Source organism: Anopheles moucheti, chromosome 3 (genome assembly GCF_943734755.1).
Source record: "Anopheles moucheti chromosome 3, idAnoMoucSN_F20_07, whole genome shotgun sequence".
NCBI classification, from domain to species: Eukaryota; Metazoa; Arthropoda; class Insecta; order Diptera; family Culicidae; genus Anopheles; species Anopheles moucheti.
The window spans coordinates 47091433-47111429 of NC_069141.1; the positions used below are offsets into that span (position 1 = coordinate 47091433).

Genomic DNA, 19997 nt, shown 5'->3' on the forward strand with positions numbered 1-19997 from the left:
GGTCAAACAAGTGAACACAGCTACCCATCGCTTCTCCTTGCGCCGCCCAACGGTGACCTCTAATGGACCGAGATAATCGACCCCGACTGCGCTGAATGGACGAAGGTTTGGTGTTGTTCTCTCAATAGGTAGCGGCGCCATTCTTGGTGTAAAAGGTTTGCACTTGTAGACTTTACACCAAGTGCATTGACGACGTATCTCTTTGATCGCTGCTCGAAGTTTCGGGATTTTAAAATGTTGCCGCATCTCGTTTAAGACCGTTTCACTATTGGCATGTCCGTAGGACTCGTGATAGTGCTGAACGATCCTTTTTGTGATATTGTTCTGTCTTGCCAGTATTTTCGGATAACGTTGGTCGAATGGAAGATCGGGGTTGTTAGTCAGTCTGGTATCCATCCGCATTATTCTATTTTCGTCTAACACTGGAGAATACTTGTATACTGGGCTCTTTTTCTTTATCTTTCTTTTAGCCCTTTCGTCTGAGCTGTCAAGATTCGCGTTAAGGATACTCATTTCTTCTGGGAATGATTCCCACTGTGATTGTCTTACCAAATTGGTCTCTGCTCTTTCCAACTCTTCTTTTTGTAATGGTATCTTTTGAGCGATCACATTACCTCTTAGTGATTTTGAGAGCCTTTCAGTTGCTTCTATTGTGTGGATTGCTTGTTTTTGCCTCTTTCTTACACAGTTGTCGATGAATCGATTTACGTATGCCATAACACGAACTAATCGTTGCCAGGTTGGGAGTTGTGGTGATGAAATTACGGAGTGAAATAGCACTATCTTCCGGGTGTCTTCTTCAGTGCTTTCTATAACTTCATCTTGAGCAGGCCAATTTTCTTCAGGCTCGTAAAGAAAGGCTGGACCTTTGAACCATTCTCCATTCATATCTAGTGGAGGACCTTTACCCCATTTGGTCATAATATCGGCGACGTTCAGTTGAGTTGGCACCCATCTCCAGTCTGTTTTGTTGGTAAGCTCCCATATTTCGCCTATGCGAAAAGCTACAAATTGCACGAATTTATGTTGCTCAGAATTGATCCAACTGAGAACAGTTTTGGAGTCTGTCCAAAATGTGCATTTTTTTATCTTTAATGAATGAGTATCAATGATGGTGCGACTGATTCGAGCCCCTAAAACCGCTGCCATCAATTCCAGGCGAGGAATTGTTTGTCGTTTCAATGGTGAAACTTTGCTACGGGACATGGCGAGTTTACAGCGAATTTTACCTTCAGCCAGAATACGGAGATATGCTACACATCCGTATGCGTGTTCACTGGCATCTGTAAATATATGTAGCTCGATCGATTCTATGGCATTCGAATGTGTTGCGTCTAAGTAACATCGAGGTATTTTTATGGCTTTGATCTTCTCTAGAAGCTCTATCCATCTGTGCCATAGAGCTATAGCGTCTTCATTTATTTCGTCATCCCAATCACATTTTGACCTCCAAAGCTGTTGAATGAGGATCTTGCCATGAATGGTGAAAAGCGAAATTAAGCCCAGAGGGTCGTAAAGACCCATAACACAGCTGGTTACAATTCTCTTCGTAGGCACAACCATCTCTTCGATGTACGGCTTCAAATTGTCTCGCATCAAAGTTGAGAAAGATAACATATCCTCTCTTGGATCCCATATCACGCCTAATACCCTTTCGTTGGAGGTCTCTTTATCTTTATTGAAGTGTATTGGGACTAATTCCTTTGTTTCTCCAAAGCTTTCGAGGAATTCTATTGAGTTCGAAACCCAATTGCGAATTTCAAATCCTCCTTTACGATGCACTAGAGTGACCTCTTTCGCCAGTTGTATGGCCTGTTCTACCGTATCGGTACTATCAAAATAGTCGTCTACATAGTGGCGCTTTATGATTGCTTCGGTTGCTTCAGGAAATTGATCTTTGAAGTCGCTTGCATTTTTATTCTTAATGTGTTGCGCTGAGCAAGGTGAGCATGTCGCTCCAAATGTTGCCACGTCCATCACATAGGTTCCCATCGGCTCATTTGTAGATTTTCTGAAGACAAATCTTTGAGACTGTTTGTCCTCTGCCCGTATCTGGATCTGGTGGAACATTTCACGCAAGTCTCCACCAAACGCGATTCTCTTTTCTCGAAAACCAATGATCACTTGCATGAGGGGAACAAGCAGATCCGGGCCTTTAAGTAACTCGGTGTTGAGTGACACTCCTTTCACGGTTGCAGCTGCATCCCATACGACTCTTACCTTGCCAGGTTTCTTGGGATTCAATACTACATTAATCGGCAAATACCAGACATTGTTGGATGGTGTGTTATGTAACTCCTCCGATGTAATGAGATGGGCATAACCTTTTCGTTGATACTCTTCTATTTGCTGGCATAAGTTGTTGTGTAGTTCAGGAGTTTTCATCAGTTTCGTTTCGAGTTGCTTAAAGCGTTTTATCGCCATGGAATAGCTTTCTGGAAAATTTCGTTCTTTTTCTTTCCATAACAGTCCCGTCTCAAATCGCTCTCCCACTCGTCTGGTTGTGCGTTCTAAAATCTCCTTCGCTCTTTTGTCTTCAATGGATTCACTGGCAGTTGTGGTGACGGATTCTTCCAATTTATATTGTTCTTTTATGAGCTCATACAGGTCTTCATTGGTTATGCAATTATGATACCCGATGTTGTTATTTGTTGCACCAGACTTTGTGTAGCCATAAACAGCCCAACCCAGCTTCGTTTTCACTGCAATAGGGTCATTTTCTTCTCCGGAAACAACTTCTAAGGGTGTGAACATATCAATGTTGTTAAGTCCTATCATGATCTCTGGCCTACCCGTATACGATGGCACAGGAATTTTTTGAAGATGTGTGTAGCGTTCTTTCAATTTGTTCGGATCTAATCGTTGAAGTGGAAGATCTAAGCTTTCGACTGTGCGCGCATCCCTCAATAGCTGTAGCTCTGTTGAACCTACGGATGATACTGATAAGCTTAGTTTCTGTGACCCCTTCTCCACTCGTTCAATGCCAGCCGTCCACCGCATAGTCAGGTCTTCTGGGACACCGTCCGCCCCAAGACGCTCCACTAAACGACGTTCTATCAATGTTACAGATGCCCCTTCATCAAGAAAAGCAAGAACAGTTATTTTTATGCCATTATGATAAACATCTACCGGAACCACGCGAAATAACATACTTCCATTTGCATCCACATGCGCACTAGTACCGTCAATTTTTATAGATCCTACCTGTTCATGCAGAAGAGGGTGATGCATTTGGTTACAATCCCCTATATTACATCTCGATGGCACCATGCACTTTCCTTTATGCCCGTTAAGACACAGCTTGCATAGTTTGTGTTGCGTTACGAGCTCTTGCCTCTGCTTTAGTGTTGATTCCTTAAAAACAGAACAGTTACGCAGGCGATGATCCGTTTTGTCACACGCAAGGCAAGGTTTTCTCTCTGGTTGCGCCGTCTGATGATGTATCACCGTTTCCTTCTTACGTGCATCTTTTTTCGAAGATTGAGGCATATATTCACTGATCTCTAAGGTGGTTTCGAGGACTTCAGACACCACTTCGTTCAGGAAATCCGTGAAGGTTCTCAGCGATGTAGAGTGATGACCTCGTTTAAAGCGCGCCCAAGCTCGCTTGTCCGCGTCTGGAAGCTTTTCCACTAATTCCTGTATCAACAGCGGATTGTGGAGATGGTATTCAAGTTGCGAAGCTTCTAGATGTTCACAAAGTATTTCAACCGCGTTGGAGAACGGCAAGAAGCTTGTCATTTCATTGGCTTTAGGAGCTTTTGTTTCGCGCACCTTCGTTAGCAAATTGCGCAAAATAAGCTCAGTTCTTCCGTATACTTGTCTTAACTTGTCAATAGCCAGTGGTACTGATTCCGGTCGAATTAGCTTTCCTCGAACTAGTTCCAGTGCCGGACCTTTAAGACAATCTTGCAACCGCACGAGGTTTTCACTTGTCGTATAACCGCATGCTTTGTTTGATGCATTAAATGCACCGTAAAACCTCGGCCAGTCTTCAGGCTTTCCATCGAACACAGGCAATTTCTGAGAAATTCCACGCCGAGCTCGTCGCTGTTCTTTGGTCGGCTGTTTTTCTTCTTCTTCTTCACTAGAAAAACTTTCACTCCCTTCCGAAGAACTTGGTATAGGTTTCACCATTTTCTTTTTTCCACTTTTCGCGTGTTGCTTGCGCGTGTTGCGCATTACGCGTCGGTTTTTACCAACACTACCGTCACTTTCGTACTTAACACGTCGATGTTCTTTATTTGACTGTTCTTCTACTTCTTCTTCACTAGAAGAACTTTCAACACTTTTCGAAGAAATTGGTGCGGGTTTCAGCTTTCCCCTTATTCCACTTTCCGCTTGCTGCTTGTGCATGCTTCGCGTTACACGTCGACTATTACCATCACTATAGTCGCTTTCGTCCTGGAATAACAGCTTCTTCTTGGAAAGCTTTGGAATCGCACCTTTATTCTCTGGCGTCACTTCACCAACACCATTATCCTCGGCATCATGGCCGCTTTTTGTCGGCTGATCGTCCATTTTGTTTTTTAATGTTCAATTCACGTTACCGTACACTTTAGTCTCTCTTCAACACTCACTATCTATTCAATTCACTTTCCTGCAAATCGAACCACGCCGTAATTTGCACAAGCACTCTTCTATACGTCGCACCGTATCTTTTTGCCGCACAAAGGACGCGTTCTGAGCGTGAAGTAGTTTTGCGTCTATCGTTGTATTGGTAGCGTCTGTGGATCACCACACCGTTTTAGAAAGCTCTTTCGAAAACTGCATTTCGATATTTTGAGAAATTTGTTACTTTTGTAACAAACGAAAGACCCATTTTGAAGTTTTCACTGATTTATTTCTCCAACCGGATAGCAAGTAAGAAACAAATATAAATAGACAACTCAAAATAGTGGTCGAACGCGTCTTTCCTTTTTAGCTTTCTTTACGCTACTGCCCCCTGCAGTCTCAATGTTCAGCCGTGGCCCTAGCTCTCCCCTCCGTTTATACTGTCTGTTGGAACTTGACAACTGTCATTTTGAAATGTTTCATTTTAATGGCTAGCAGCGTCAACAATGCTAGAGAGCTCTCATCAATAATGCACTGGGTTTCATTATAAATATTACAGGTTTTCAAAGAAAATGGTTGAATCATATGATCTTTCAAGGACCACATAGAGGGCAACACAGTGAATCTTGCTACATATGTCACTTTTTGTGTTGCAGATGTCGACAAGATTTGACAATCATGAAGAGATTGTGCAAACGTCTCCGTTCCTTTTGCATCTTGTTTTATTTTAGTGACATCTTCGATCATAACTCGCAGGAAATGAGTAAACTCTTCTTTTGGATTTTCACTCAATTTTGCTGGAACATCTGACACAACAGATGTCACATCTGACCGGATCCAATATTGTCTACAGGATGTTGTCAATTTATAGGCGGTTACTTGCACTTTAAACTGCGGTTTATTCCCAATTTTCATTCTCCAAAAATTTAACACCGTTGTGAAGTGGTTGGAATGGTCATTTTCATCCAGAATACCTTCTGGACAGTTATCTGGGATTATTGCTGAAATTCGTGAGAATTGATTTTTGTTCTCTGCTAAAATTACATAAACTTTTGGGTGAATAACTTCCTCTGCCCCTGTGACGATTGTCACAAATCCAGCCAGGAAAAGAATGAGATTCATTTTGATAATATTATAGATATAATATTCATTGATGTCTATTGTTAGTGCAGTTAATTTAAACTTTTCGCATAAGGTAGGACGATGGACAAGTTTTTATTTTTCTTAACGATGGGCGAGGACATTTATTTCTTCACGGTTCTTCTGGCATATTAAATAAAACGTTAATATGGTTCCGAGTAAAGGATTAATGATGTTTCTGTCAATAATTTATCTCTGTTATGTACTTAACAATTCCTGTGATTACTATCCTCATCGTATCAGTCGTGTATGTATATAGGCCTTTCGTCGTATATATTGTTTGTTATTGTTTATACAACCTAAGCAGTTCTTTTTGAGTCTTTTTTTATTTTAAAAGAGCAAAAAAGGAAGCAAATCCAGTCACATGAGTTGCAAAAAGAAGTGAACTTGAAATAATAGGTTGGCAATGAGACTGTACATCGAAGGATTTACTTAGGCTAATTTTGTTTTAATATATGGTTGCGTTTAATACAACATTAAACCAACTATGCTGTGACTTATGTAAGTTAGCCTTATTTAGCTTGTTCTAAGTTTGCTATTGTGTCAGTCTTGTGTCACGTAATGTCATAAACAGTCGAAATAGTTAATTTAATCATTTTGGAAACAACTACAACAAAGACGTGGTACATAAGGTTGTTCAGTATTTATAGGCTTGGGATTCATCAGCAGTAACGGTTATAGGTAAACGGTACTGCGTAATCAAAATTTTAATGAAATAAGTTTTCTCGCTGTTAGTGAGTTGTAAGGAGAAGATTGGAAAAAGCACTAAAGATACTAGTCGTAAATGTCGCAAGATACAAGTTGAAGGTTTTGAATAGACCTATGCAAACCAACGCATACAAAATTAGGACAACATGTACATGTAAATAAAATTAAATATAGTACGAAACATCTGCTGGTTCATATCGTAAAATGATAACGGTTAATGGAACGGGAATAGATCATTGCTATCGCGTCACAGTAGTTAATCCGGATTGGAAGTAATTAGGATTTATGGTGTTTGCAACACGATGTGAAACGATATTATACTGACCTGATGTAAAGTCAAACTCTGGTGGATGACAGGCAGATAAAACGGGGCAAAAGAGTGAATTAGATATATTAGAAGATCGTTGTAGTGGTATGGTAAATGAAATAAACCTTGAAATATCCACAATAGTAGCAAACAGCAGACACATGGAATCTGGTAAAACCCCATAACTGGTAATATTACACTAGGCTATAAACAAGAAAATGGAAAGAGAATGTTCAAGTTGAATACAAGTAACTAGAGCGAGCGAAATGAAAAAAAAGAACCTTATTCAACCCTGCTGCTCGAACAGGAAGCGTAAAAGAACATTGAGCATAGGACCGTCTATAAGGGCGTGGTTTGGAGTACAGTTAGAGTTATGTTACGGAATTTGAAACATGTTGCATTTGCAACAAGCGTAAACGTATTGTGAATCAGTTAGAATAGAGGCCTGCCTGTCTCTTCTATTTGTTGCAGTTTTTTGTTAGTATAAAGAAACGTTTAGGTGAACGAAGGCAGTATCTTTCCATTGACGGCAGTCGAAGAAAGCAAAAAAAGGAGAAGGTGAAAATAATCAGATAGCTAAGATGAGTAAAAGAAGGAATGCGGTGCAGAAAAGGTAATAGGGTGAAACTAAAACTAGCATGTGTTACATTTTTCTTTCCTCTAAACCCGATATATACAGAAGGAGTATATGAAAGAGAAATAAATTAAACAAAAAATAACAGCGAACTGAAAAAGGTATTGTTTTCTTGTTGTACTAGCATTTGTTAACGTAAGTATATTAAGTTTAGTTATCTTTTGTGTTTGTTTCCATTTCTCCAAATTTCATTTTCCCTTTAGTGTTCAATTCTGCTATTAACTTAAGTGTAGCGAATAAACGCAAAACATGTGGAAATATACAACTTATTTCGTTGACGTTAAACGTCCCTCGTGCAGCGAGTTGGTGCGAGTTTTCTTCTGCGTACGGCTCTACGTCTTACTAGTTGGTTAGTACCATGGTTTGACAACGTTATCCTTTCGGGCGTTTTGATTTCGCGCTCATTGTAGTGCTCGTTTTCGACAGCAAAAATGTCCCAAACCTCTTTCCACTGTGTTGCCGGTACGTTCACGGTAGTTACACGGTCAGGCAACGGTGTCATAAGCAGATCGGCGGATAAATCATTCGCAGGATCGTCCGCTTGCCGATAGCTGGGTGATGCCAGTTCCGATGGTTCGCGTATGTGAAGGCTGGAGAGACGGCGTCGCCGTTGTCTTCGTTGCACCGTTCTGCGATAACCAGCAGCTCGCCGTGGAGAAGTACTGCTGCGGGACGCACAGTCACCGATGGGTGGATGGCGTAGAATCTTCAGAGGAGACGAATGATGATTTACTAAGAAGTACCGAAAGGAAGACGCCGTATTATTAAGATTTGCGCTAGAAAGCACGCTCGCGGATGTGTTAGTTGCTGTCGGTGCCATCGAAGCAGTATCTGTAGCTTTGCGACCTGTTTGATCGCATGGTGAGTTAGTGTCGTCGTAGCATAATTTTACATTCGTTGGCGGTATATTATTGTTGTTTTCAAATTCTAGCTTTTGATTCGTATAGCGATCTTCTATGTTCCATCGCCACTGATGATCGATATGCGTTTGCCACTCATTGCACATTGTTTGTGGTGCGCGCGTGACGACCCACTTCAGCATGGTGTTCTGAAAGTGTAATAAAATAAATGAGATCTTAGTATTAGACGATGCATCTTTACACTAAACGGAAGCTAAATGAAATTGTTATATTTTTATTATTATTATTATTAAATTAATTATATGAAGCTAATGAATTTGATTGAAACTACATGCGCATGTCGTCAGCATATAGTAGGCAGCATACCCGAGGGGATCACATCAGTTGCATCGTTGAAGAAGATAGAGGATAATAACGGACCCAAGTTACTACCTTGAGGTACTTCAGAAGTTATCAGTCCTTCGCTTAACAAAACTCGACAATATAAAATGCTGCATGAAACTATCACTACTACGCGATACGGCGCTAACAAACCTGTGTATGTAATGACGCGTTTATTTAACGAGTATTTGAGCAACTTTTATTAAATCTGAGCACTAAGCCGTATAGAAACATGATTACTGATAATTACGTATTGCAATGAGAGCAATTTGGTGCTCTCGTTAAGCCTGCTGAAGGGAAATATTTTATGAATACACAAACACTGGGCATGATTTTACCTCATCGTCTGAGAAAAATTCTCATATCTACTCTAAGTTCTGGCTTAATCGTCGCTGGCACGCTTGCCCTGTGGTCCTTTTTGGAAGACGCTTGACTAGTGATAGTTTTTCTGGGGTATGTGGAAGCCGTCATAGGGTTACATATCTAAATCTCTTAAAATATCTCTACCTACTGTGCAATTTTTAATTAAGTTATCACACCGGACAGTGACACAAGCCGTTTCACAGCCGAAATAGAGATCCTTGCGAGTGTAGCCTGATCAGCCGAGATCTTTGTCGACGGCGTCTTTTTTCTAATGTTTCCATTCCTGGCGATACACAACTTGAATGATAGCTAGAGTGCTAGGTTCTATCAATCTAGCTGAAATGTGAGATCGCAAGCCAGGAGAATTTACACCGGATAATCTTTAGCCAGCAGACCTAATTGTTGTAATTAGGACAACACACATAAAACAACAGCATTCCATGTTGGTCTAATCAGCGTACAAAGTAAAGCTTTCGTATGCAACGGGCCATCAAATCCTCAGCACATTTTGTAACTGAGTAGAATCGAGTAGAGTAGACTGAACTGAGCGCTGCGTAGAATGATGTCATAGTGTACATTAAGTGGTGTGTCTCACCATTTTCAAATGCAGTCAATATGGCTTGAAAATCAGGAGAAACAACGAAACAGAGTACGTGAAAGAAGAAACAAATGAGTGGTTACATTATCGAGCGTGGTGGAAATAAAATATTTCTTATTCCTAGTAATTGTATGCATTTTGCACACTATCCCGTACAACTCTGTATGTGTGGCAAGATGCGGTGTTCCATTTTCCATTTAGGGATGTGTCCCAGCTTTATGAGTAAGCGAAGATCCTGTTTGCCTAATTGGGTTCATCCGATTGACGCGTGATTGTACCATTATGGCGGTTTATGCTATTAATTAAAATCCTATGCGTGCAATTTTTCGGGCACGACTAGATTTGTAGATGCGATCAATAAAGGTGAACCATAATTGCTGTACAGAAAGGAAATAGTTTTCGCCCATTTTGATACGCTTCACTTAACCGTTCCATTGGGAGAAAAAATAAGGAGGCAAAGGAAAAGACCGTTCTGAAATTTAATGCTCACCTGCGGCACCAAGATTGAGGAAAACACTTGGATGAAACCCCTTTTTTCGTTCTCGATTACAAATGTAATGTAAGGCAGGAAGAGATAATACTTTCTTGCCGTGCGGTACACGCGAAGATCATACAGCCTTATCCCTTTAGATGGAACAGCGCATCCATATATTCCATATGCATGCAACAAATTGGGTTAAAAGGAAGGATCGTTACGGATCAATACAACAGCAAAGGTGCAGAGTTTTGTACCGTGAAATGGTACGGGGCGAGAAAGAAAGAAAAAAAGATTATATTTCTTCTTCCGAATTTTATAACCACGTTAAAGACGATCCGATCTATCGCCCTTTGCTGTATTTAATCTCACCAGTAATCGAGAAAGGAAGGCATTTTGAATGATGTATGCTTTTCTAATATGTAAATGTTGAAATGTCCTTAGATTCTGCATCCATTTCACTGGTCTCGATCCACGAAAGTATACCACTTTTATTTAGAAGCCATCAACTATTCCAAAAGGGGTGACATATGACGTCAATCGTTCGGCGTATAAACATAACTCAGGACACACGTGTCCATAACAAATGCATTTCCTCCTTCTCTCTCATCTCCGTTTTTCCTCTCCCACACAATCGGATCGTTTGAATTTCGGGCCCTCGGTTCCCCAGTTCAGAGCACCCGTGACCCGTTACATTTTTGGCTAACTATTTATACTGAGGCATACGGTTTCGGTGGGGTTGTGCAGAAGCCAAATGTTAAAATTTGAACCAGATAATTTGCATACAGGTGCCAAATAATAAATTACAAGCGTGCAATCTTACCGACTGGGAAGGGGGAAAGGTCCACTATCGGAAAGTCCACTTAAAAGCATGTATAAAATGCGAGGGTCCACACTCTTGTGTACCATATGGCATCGTGGAACGTTATTGCAGATTTTTCCTCAAATGAACTGAACCAAAACAGTGCTAACTTACATAAAAACGGTTATTTTTGCATTTTGTTGCTGGCGTAGCCAAAAAGTTGTTGATGACGGAGTGGGAAGAAAAATAAAATCATTTGAATTGCCAACAGTTAGGAAAGTTCGCGTTTGAGCACATGAATGCTAGCAAAACCAAGGCATTGGTAAACCAAGGATTGTTGTTTGATACATTAATGTGGCTAGGTACTTAAGAGTATGAATATTGCTGGTTTCAGTGCTTTTTCCCGGCAAAGACACAACTTACTGTCTTTGATTATCAAATATCTAACGTAAACAAGATCACATAATAGCTTGGAAAACACTCTTGGAGTTCCACAAGGTAGTGTATTTCCCAGCTGCCCAGCTTAAAGGCTCTTCGAAAATGAAAAAGACAACGATACAAAACGGATCTTAAATCTATGGAATATAACCAATTTGCTGACGATTTGGTTCCTATTTGATATTTATCAAACGGGAAAAACTAGACAGCAATAATGACTAAACTCAACGAAAATCTGAAATTTATTTATTACGGTTCCAATAAAAAAATGAGCTAAAACTAAATATAAAAAAGACAGTGGATTTAATAGCGCCAAGAAGGGAAAATGGTTTTCACACTCTAGCAAGTCTCTATAAAAACAACAAACAACAATACTCTAGCAACCGAGGAAAATGTATACTGTCCTAAGTTATGTTAAGTTACTAATATGTTTTAACAGAAAAATTATCTTTGTATTAGGTCCGCAAATAAATAACGGCCGTTTTTAAATCGATTGGACCACTGTGGACTGTGGCGCGATTTTGACGTTTACAAACGTCATAAATCAAGTTCGGGAATGATATAATCAAATTGAGTAAACAGATTAGTGATTATTTGGTGCGAGTAAAAGTTCCTAGTTCTTGAAAATGTCTGATTTTGAGCCGGATAAGCGACATATGCGGGAGGTGTTGCTGTTTTTGTTTCGAGCGAAGAAAACGGCAGCCGAAGCGCATCGAGAGCTTTCGAGTGTTCACGGCGATGCTGCTCTAAGCGAAACAAGGTATAGGGATTGATGTTAAAAAGGGAAGAAAGGCCCAAAACGTTCGCCGACGAAGAATTGACGGCTTTACTGGAGGAAAATCACTGCCAAACGCAAGAAGAGCTTGCAGCCGTGCTTGGTGCAACTCGTCAGGCCATATCATCACGGCTGAATGCGTTAGGCATGATACAGAAGGAGGGCAAATGGATACCACACGAGTTGAAGCCGCGGGACATTGAACGCAGACTCTGCATGTGTGAATTGCTGGTCCAACGGCACAACAGAAAGAGGTTCCTACACAGAATCGTGATGGGAGACGAGAAGAGGATTTTGTTCAGCAATCCTAAGCGCAAAAAATCATTGAGATCCTCCGGGCATATCCCAACATCATCAGCTCGACCGAACATCCATAGCTCGAAAGTTATGCTGAGTATTTGGTGGGACCAGCTCGGCGTCATCTACTACGAACTTCTGACACTGGGAGAAACAATCACTGGTGAACGCTACCGGAAACAATTGATGAGTTTAAGCCGAGCACTGCGTGAAAAACGGCCAGAATACTCATCACGCCACGACAAAGTTATTCTGCTGCATGACAATGCTCGGCCACATGTTGCTACTATACCTAAAAACTACCTTAATACCCTCAAATGGGATGTTTTACCGCACCCGCCATATTCACCGGATCTGGCACCATCAGATTTCCATCTGTTCCGTTCCATGGCACATGGATTGGCTGACCAGCAGTTCTCCTCCTATGAACAGATCCAGAATTGGTTGGATACCTGGATTGCGTCGAAAAACGTATCATTTTTCCATAAAGGAATCCGCGATTTACCCGAAAGGTGGAAGAAAGTAATAAATAATAATGGCCAATACTTTGATTGACCCAATTTCTTCAAATAAAAATGACACGAATAAAAATAAACTTATGAAATAACGGCCGTTATTTATTTGCGCACCTAATAGATCTTATAAAGGAAATCGCTAAAAAATGGGTGTTGTACGTGGCTGGCCGCTATGGTATGTTACAGCTCTATCTGTCGCTTATTGTATCCCATTTGGAATTTTGTGCAATAATTTTGTGTCTGATAACGTCAAAGTTGAAGACATCTTATCATACGTCAAATTTGAAGACAACTCGTCTTCAAAGACTTCAAAACAAGGTAATGCAACCAATTAATTTTTAGTTTTTATTTATTTACTTTAATTAACTCTATTTTTTTAGCAATACGGCCTGACCGTTCCTGAAGAAATAAAAAAAACTCTATTTTTTTATTGTACCTAGTACGCTTCCTTAGTAAAGTTGTTAAAATATTGACAGAGGTTATGTCTGGAGATTGACATTCATTGACATGACCTGTTGGGTGAAAACCTTATCTATATGTTAAAAATTTGGTTTAGCACTCATCAGTTTTTGCAAGGAATATTTTATTATCGACAGATAATTCTACTATAATGTATATAATGTATGGAAACCATCACCAGCCTGAACCGAAAGCGGTTTAAACTTAAACCGTGTCTGATGTTGATCAGCGATCTTTCGCTCTGTTTACCTGGATATTTGTTGCGTAAAACTAAGGCGGCAAAAATTGCAACAGCTTACGCAAGCTGCATGTTGCAGCATCAAAGAAAAACCCCTAAGAAAATGTGCAAGCTGTCCGGTCATCTCCGAAACGTTACGGGGATATCGGGTTACAATCTTACCAAGCACGAATGAAAGCGTACGATTTGGTGTTTTTTTTCGTCCTTTTCATGTGTTTAATTTCCGAAAATTCCCGGATGTATGCTCGGGCATGGCTAAGAATTTATGATGCATTTCACCACCTTTCACCGGTGCGTCGCTTCCCGGTTCCTATTGCATAATCTTTCTCCGCTTTGTTTTCAGCTTTCGTTTCCCTCGTTTTCACTTCCTTGCCTATGTTGCCCAAGAAGGCGCTTCGTCCTGACCAAGACAAATTAAAAGCACAGAGGTAGAGAGTTTACCCACACCCCAAGAAGAAAAAGGCCATAAATTTTTGCCCATTTCTAACACATCGTTTTGATCATGCTGCGATATAACGATTTGTTGACTAGGTACCTGGGGCGCCACCTTAGGGGCAAACGGGCCAAACCATTGGCCATAAACTTTTGGGTAGAAATTTTGCACTTTTTTTCTAGTGTTTCCCTCGGTATCCTACGCAATGCGAGCAGCTTTCCCCCTTCTGTTTGGCAGTGCTAAAAAAAACAGTAATATTCGATGCGGAAATTGTGTGAGATTTAATCATACTTCTAGGTCGCCGAACGGCCGATCGTTATGGTATCTTCCGGTAGACAAGCAACAACATTGGGGTTTACATTGGAATGTTATTGGTAGCTGCGTACCCGGTAATAAAATAATATTTGAAAAAAATCTATTTATATAATATCAACCAACCTATTTTGTCCCATCGCTTGGAGCCTAGGGATGAGAACGTCCGCTTGTGTACACAGCGCTGATGAAAAAGCGATACCGTTGTATATGAACGCTAATTAAATAATAACGTTATTAATAAACTTTTCAAATTCATCATACGGACAAAGTTTTCAACTAACAAGAGGGTAATTACTTACTGGTGAAAGTGTTGCACACGTAGGTATCATTCTCATCTATCACCAGCCGGGCAATGATAGCAACCACAATCAATGCCATCGGACATTTCGTTGGCTGGTACCCCAATCACCCCAATAGTAGTGCGTAGTAAAATAGCATAATTCTTAATTTTTTGTTTCCGAGTGCTTTCGGTGTGGTCTGCTGATTGATCTGGTCGCACGCACGCGAGAATGAAACAAATAGGAACGGTTGATGAATAAAATGAGATACGAACGCAGGACACGCAATGTGATGATTGGAAATGTTAAGGGTGCGATAGGGTACGGTACCGAGTGTGGGAACGGTCTTGCAACGTCAGCCGACTGGCAACCTAATAACGTTTACTATATGTGCGTCTGAGAATGTTAAGCCTCACCAATACTCAGGTGTTAGAAACAAAAAGGATAGAGCGCTTAATTTCGTGTCAATTCAATTAGAAACATCATAGATAGTAGGATAATTGAGAAATGAAGCTTATGTATTTGGCTTTGTAAGCGTACGCGACCGTTGCACTCTAGTTAAAGGACGATTAAAATAGACACGCATTGTAACAAGGCTCAGTTGGAGCGATGCAGGCAAGTATCCCAACATTTCCTCCCTTTTAAAACTTTAAACATGTAACATTTTTCATACTGTAAGCTGTGTTGCTAATTATGCTAATGAACCGAAATTTGATTTTATCAGTTAGGGGAATCTGAAACCGATTAAATATTTTCAAAAAAAAAAAGGTTTTTTTACAGCTGCTTAAAACAATTACGCAATTGGTTGATAGCAAAGTACACATAAATAACAAAAAAAAATCAGTTACAATCATGCTTGGTGTGGGAATTTCGTGAGTAGAAAAGTTTAAATGCTACTAACCACCTACTGGCAACCAGTGGCCATATGTTTCTTTCCATTCATTTGATTGTGTTCTGCAATGGTGCTGACTCATCTCATGTACCAAATATGGGACGGTGTTCAATTACTTCAGTACTTGTCTTTGCATCGCTGAAGACAGAAAATTCGCACGTTGATCAGAGAGAATTATGTCAACAGTAGCTCAAGATGAGCAACCAATAGGTTATTGTAAAGAATGAAGTTGCGTTTGATCGATATGGTTGTTTGTCTTGAGAATCCCCTTTTTGGGTGAAATTCCTAGCAACATTTCCTATTCCTAAAGTCAGACAGTAAATCTTATTCCTAAAGTCAAAGACAAATAAGGGTAGACGAATTTCCATTAAAAATTGATGATTGACTTTGAGTTGTCATCTAAACCATAATTGGAAATTGATGTTGAAAAAGATATTGCCTTTCTTGTACTCGATTGGTCATGCTCAATAGATTCAAGCGTTAATCCTTCGTGTAAAATGATCGCGGTTTATCACATCCAGTAGGCATTTCCTTTTCTATATGGCAAGGAAAAATTCTGTTATGCAACTTAAGTATACAAGTTACTGTATGATACACCAATCTCAACTTATCTGACAGTCTCCTCAGAAGTTATTGAATTAGTAGATTATTCAATATGCAATGCGATTCATTTTTCTCAAAGGTGTAATGTAGAGACTAGAGGAAAAGAAAACAGTAGTGAAAGTCAAGAAAGGACTGTCATATAGTTTAAACTAGTGTTGAGTAAATCTAACTCAGATTCATGAAGCGGAATGGATCATTGAACTGAATGAAAGAATCTGAATCTCAATTCCAAAGATGAATGAATTCGCTGGATGATTCATTCACGATGGTCTCCAAAAGGGCTTGTACGTTATGTGTCCTCCCCCTCCTTCTTCACTTAGAACCTTGAAAAGGCTTAATCCGTAGCTAGTCTGAGGATTCATAAATCTTTTGAATTTGATTTTCCGCAAAAAAAAACTGCTGAAAAATACAGTTCTTAAATACGTAGAATCAAAGAAGGATAAGATCAAAGATGCCGCAAAAGGTTGATTACCGAAATCCATCTCATGTGCACAAAGTGCATCTCGTGCACTTCTCGTGCACCCAAGCCAATCGGCTTAAAATGGGACGAAATATTAAAATGTGCAAGCGGCTTACGAGCTTCCAGGGTATAAACGAGACTCGTTTAAAGGAAGATTTATATCTTAAATAGAAGGTTCATCCCGCACCTGATCTGAGAAGGTTTCCGAAATGAACCACTCTATGGATGATCTTAATTTGAAGAATTTCAGCAAAATCGTATTATTTGGAACCGAGGCTGCATATTGAATGGGCCGCACTATGGCCGGTTTAGAGCGAGCGGTGGAAAGGATAAGGAAAACGACGCGCTTGCATGGGGAAAAGTTAGGGTGTCGCATTTCAACGGTCAGCGCGTGCCGGAAAAACAAACTCGGGAATAAAGGGTTGTATCGCAAGGGTATAAGATTGCAGCAGCCACCAACTTGACCATTGCATGTTCCATTACGCCATATCCACGTGCTATCAACGGATTTTGATCTTCATGGTAGAGTGGAACCTGTTTGACAAGTTCGTGGTTGGTCGATCGGACACGATTAGAGAAAACTATGTGTGTAAAATGCGCGAGTGTGTGTTTCGACTCAGTTATTTACGATAAATCCTTGGTCACGGTCAGCATAGATTAGCCTGGTTCCTGTTAAAAAGAATCCCTGTTTACTGCATACGCGGTTAAAGGTGTTATCGGTGAGATCATACTTAAGGCAAACAAATGGTTGAACTGAGCATGTGATCAGGATGAAATGTTACGCAGATAGGGTTGGGATTGGTAGTACTGTGGTTTGCGTTTATTGGAAACAATATCATTTTTGTAGGAATGAAGCTACTGCATTTAAAACTTATAATGAAACTGAAAGGTTGATGTCATGATTGATGAATGGAAATCCACATTTTCTTGATAGATTTGTACTTTGCAAGTAGATTGGGTTGATGATCGAGTAATAACACACCGCAATGGAGCATTCATATACAGGAACTAGTAACAAATTGCAAACCCATCAATTGAAAGCGTTTAGAAAACAGCACCGTAAACATTGTTTAAGTGGGGCAACTGTTGTCGTAGGAACTTGTAAGAAAATTATGTCTGCATTATCAATATGAAAAAGTTAATCAAATTCCGAGACAAATGTATAAACCCCCACATTAGCGACGTTTTTGTAAGAACACTGGCACTTTATGTATCAAATCGAAATGTTTCGTTTTATCACTCTAAACATCAGGTTGTACTTACAGGCTTGATTTGGATGTTGAAATTTGAAGTAAATATATACGCTTAAATTTGATGCGCCTGGCCACAGCTGTCCACAATCATCGGTTCGAGTTCGTTGCGATCGCAGCTTCACACGCATAGGTTTCGACTCCACAATGTTTGCACCAGATCCACAACATGCGGTCGCACACACCCTCGGCTTTAGCCGGATACACATCGATTACGAAAGTTTGCTCCAACTTTGGCACTGGACAAAGTCGACAACGACGCAATGTATGTTTGCTCACTGACATCAGATTGCCGAGTAAATCATCAACTCCTTGCCGAGCGTGTGGAATCGAGCCTTGGCGGGAATAATTCGTTCGCTCGAAGTGTGTTTGTGCATCTTTATCTAACCAAACCCTTGTCCTTGTCGGGCTTTCAGGGTCCCGAGGGGTTGGCTTCTGTGTTGTTCGATGTTTTCCTTTTACATGCCATAGCACACCTTTACCTACGAAAAGGTGCAAAGGATCAGCCCTGGTGGCTCAGATTGTTACCTGAATCGCCACTTCTGCTGCCGCATCAAAACCGGCGGGCCGGCTCGTTTATGGCTGTGCGTGCGTGTGCCACTGTGAGCAGTCAGATTACTTCCTGAAACTGTGACCCATCGAGAAAATGGGCAACACACACACACTCGACGGGTGCGCCACGCTACCTCATCGTACGTCTGGCAGGATTGTGTTCGTCCAACAGCCGTTCCGGCGATGTCCCGCAAGACGAAACCCCGGAATCAGTTGTCTCCGTGTGCGGTACCTGGCCAAAATTGCCGGTAACGAACAGACTGTTCTGGAAATACGGTGTGTGTAAAAGCAATAGAAATAGTTAGAGAGTGGCAGCGAAGAAATTGTGTAAAAGGAGAAGATATGTCCAAATTTCAGCATAGACTTGATCAATATAACTTTACTCTTACCGTATGTAGCTCAAAGAAACGCTGAGCTTTTATTTAAGAGATGAAACCTAGCCATTATGTAATAAACCCACCAACAAGATGTAACACTTTCCTAAACAGAAAAAAATGTAAAAAGAGAAACTTTTTACGGTAATGTAAGATCCAAGTAGTTAACTTAAACAAATTGCGAATTGTATAAATTAGTCATGAAAATAATAATTAAGTTGAAATATTCCACGAACTAATTTCTGGCAGAGATCACTACGTATTGTTTTAAGAATTTTGATTTTATACAAAATAGATTGCTCCCTAACTTCATTGATTTAAAAGGTTAGTATTGAACAAACAGCCGGAAAGACGGGTTCTGAAATGGAATCGGTTGTTACATTACAAACGTAATGCACTATAACAAATTTCACAAACTTTAATGAACTTCATTTGATGTTGCCAACACAAAAGACAATTCGAATGTATGCTATATGGTTACTGAAGGAAAAAAGCAATTTATTACTGCAGCTCCTCCAGCAACAAGAAGTTGGGTCATTTGGCAATAGGCTAGCAGTTTAGGAAAATTTGCCAAAAACTTACCAATGTTGTAGTATGACGTTTGAACGAAGAGCAAACCTTCCATGAACATGAACGAAATAAAAGAATGAAAAAAAAAATGACGACTTTGATATTTTTTATTGATGGGTTACGGACCCATCACACATACTTTCCGGTACGCCGTTTCACAGAGACACTCTGAGTTTGATGAACCTCGGACATCGGAAATAAAATGTTCGGTGAATGTAGAGCAAAAAGTGTACATTTAGGGTGTGAGATCCTGGGGTGACTTTCATCGTAGTTTTTACTTTCCCAGAAGATGATCAGAAACAACAAGAAACAAAAAAAAACAATCTAGAGTATGGGCTTGAGTTATGGTACAGGAGGGATGTTAGGAGATTAACTGAAAAAAATTGACGAAAGGAGTTTTTGTATAGGTTTTGCAAAAGCACAAGAAAACTATTTAAGTAGTTTTTTAAGGAATATCAATCCAGCCCCATATTTGTTTTCTTTTTATTTAAGTCTAAACTTTGTTAAGCATAAGTATTTTATTGATAATTTATTAATCGTATTTTGCTATTTTATTTCGTATTGAAGCCATTTTAAATCACTTAATAAAATATTACAAATTTTTGTGAATAGAAATTGTATATTAGTATTTAGATAAATTATTAGTATTGATATGAATTAAAAAGAGAATATGGGAAAGAAAAACTGAAAGAAAATACAATTATGGATAAGATTAGTGAGAAAATA

The 19997-nt window shown here is 40.0% G+C and overlaps 1 protein-coding gene across 1 annotated transcript; it reads right to left on the reverse strand.

The window, feature by feature from the left end:
- Nucleotides 1-7623: 7623 nt before the first annotated feature.
- Nucleotides 7624-17916, reverse strand: LOC128305047 (uncharacterized). The gene is made up of 2 exons (XM_053042331.1): nt 17789-17916; nt 7624-8391 (listed from the first exon to the last, which is right to left on the reverse strand). Exon 2 carries the CDS (start codon nt 8383-8385, stop codon nt 7624-7626), a length of 762 nt encoding a protein of 253 aa, XP_052898291.1. The 5' UTR covers nt 8386-8391; nt 17789-17916.
- Between the last annotated feature and the right edge of the window lie 2081 nt (nt 17917-19997).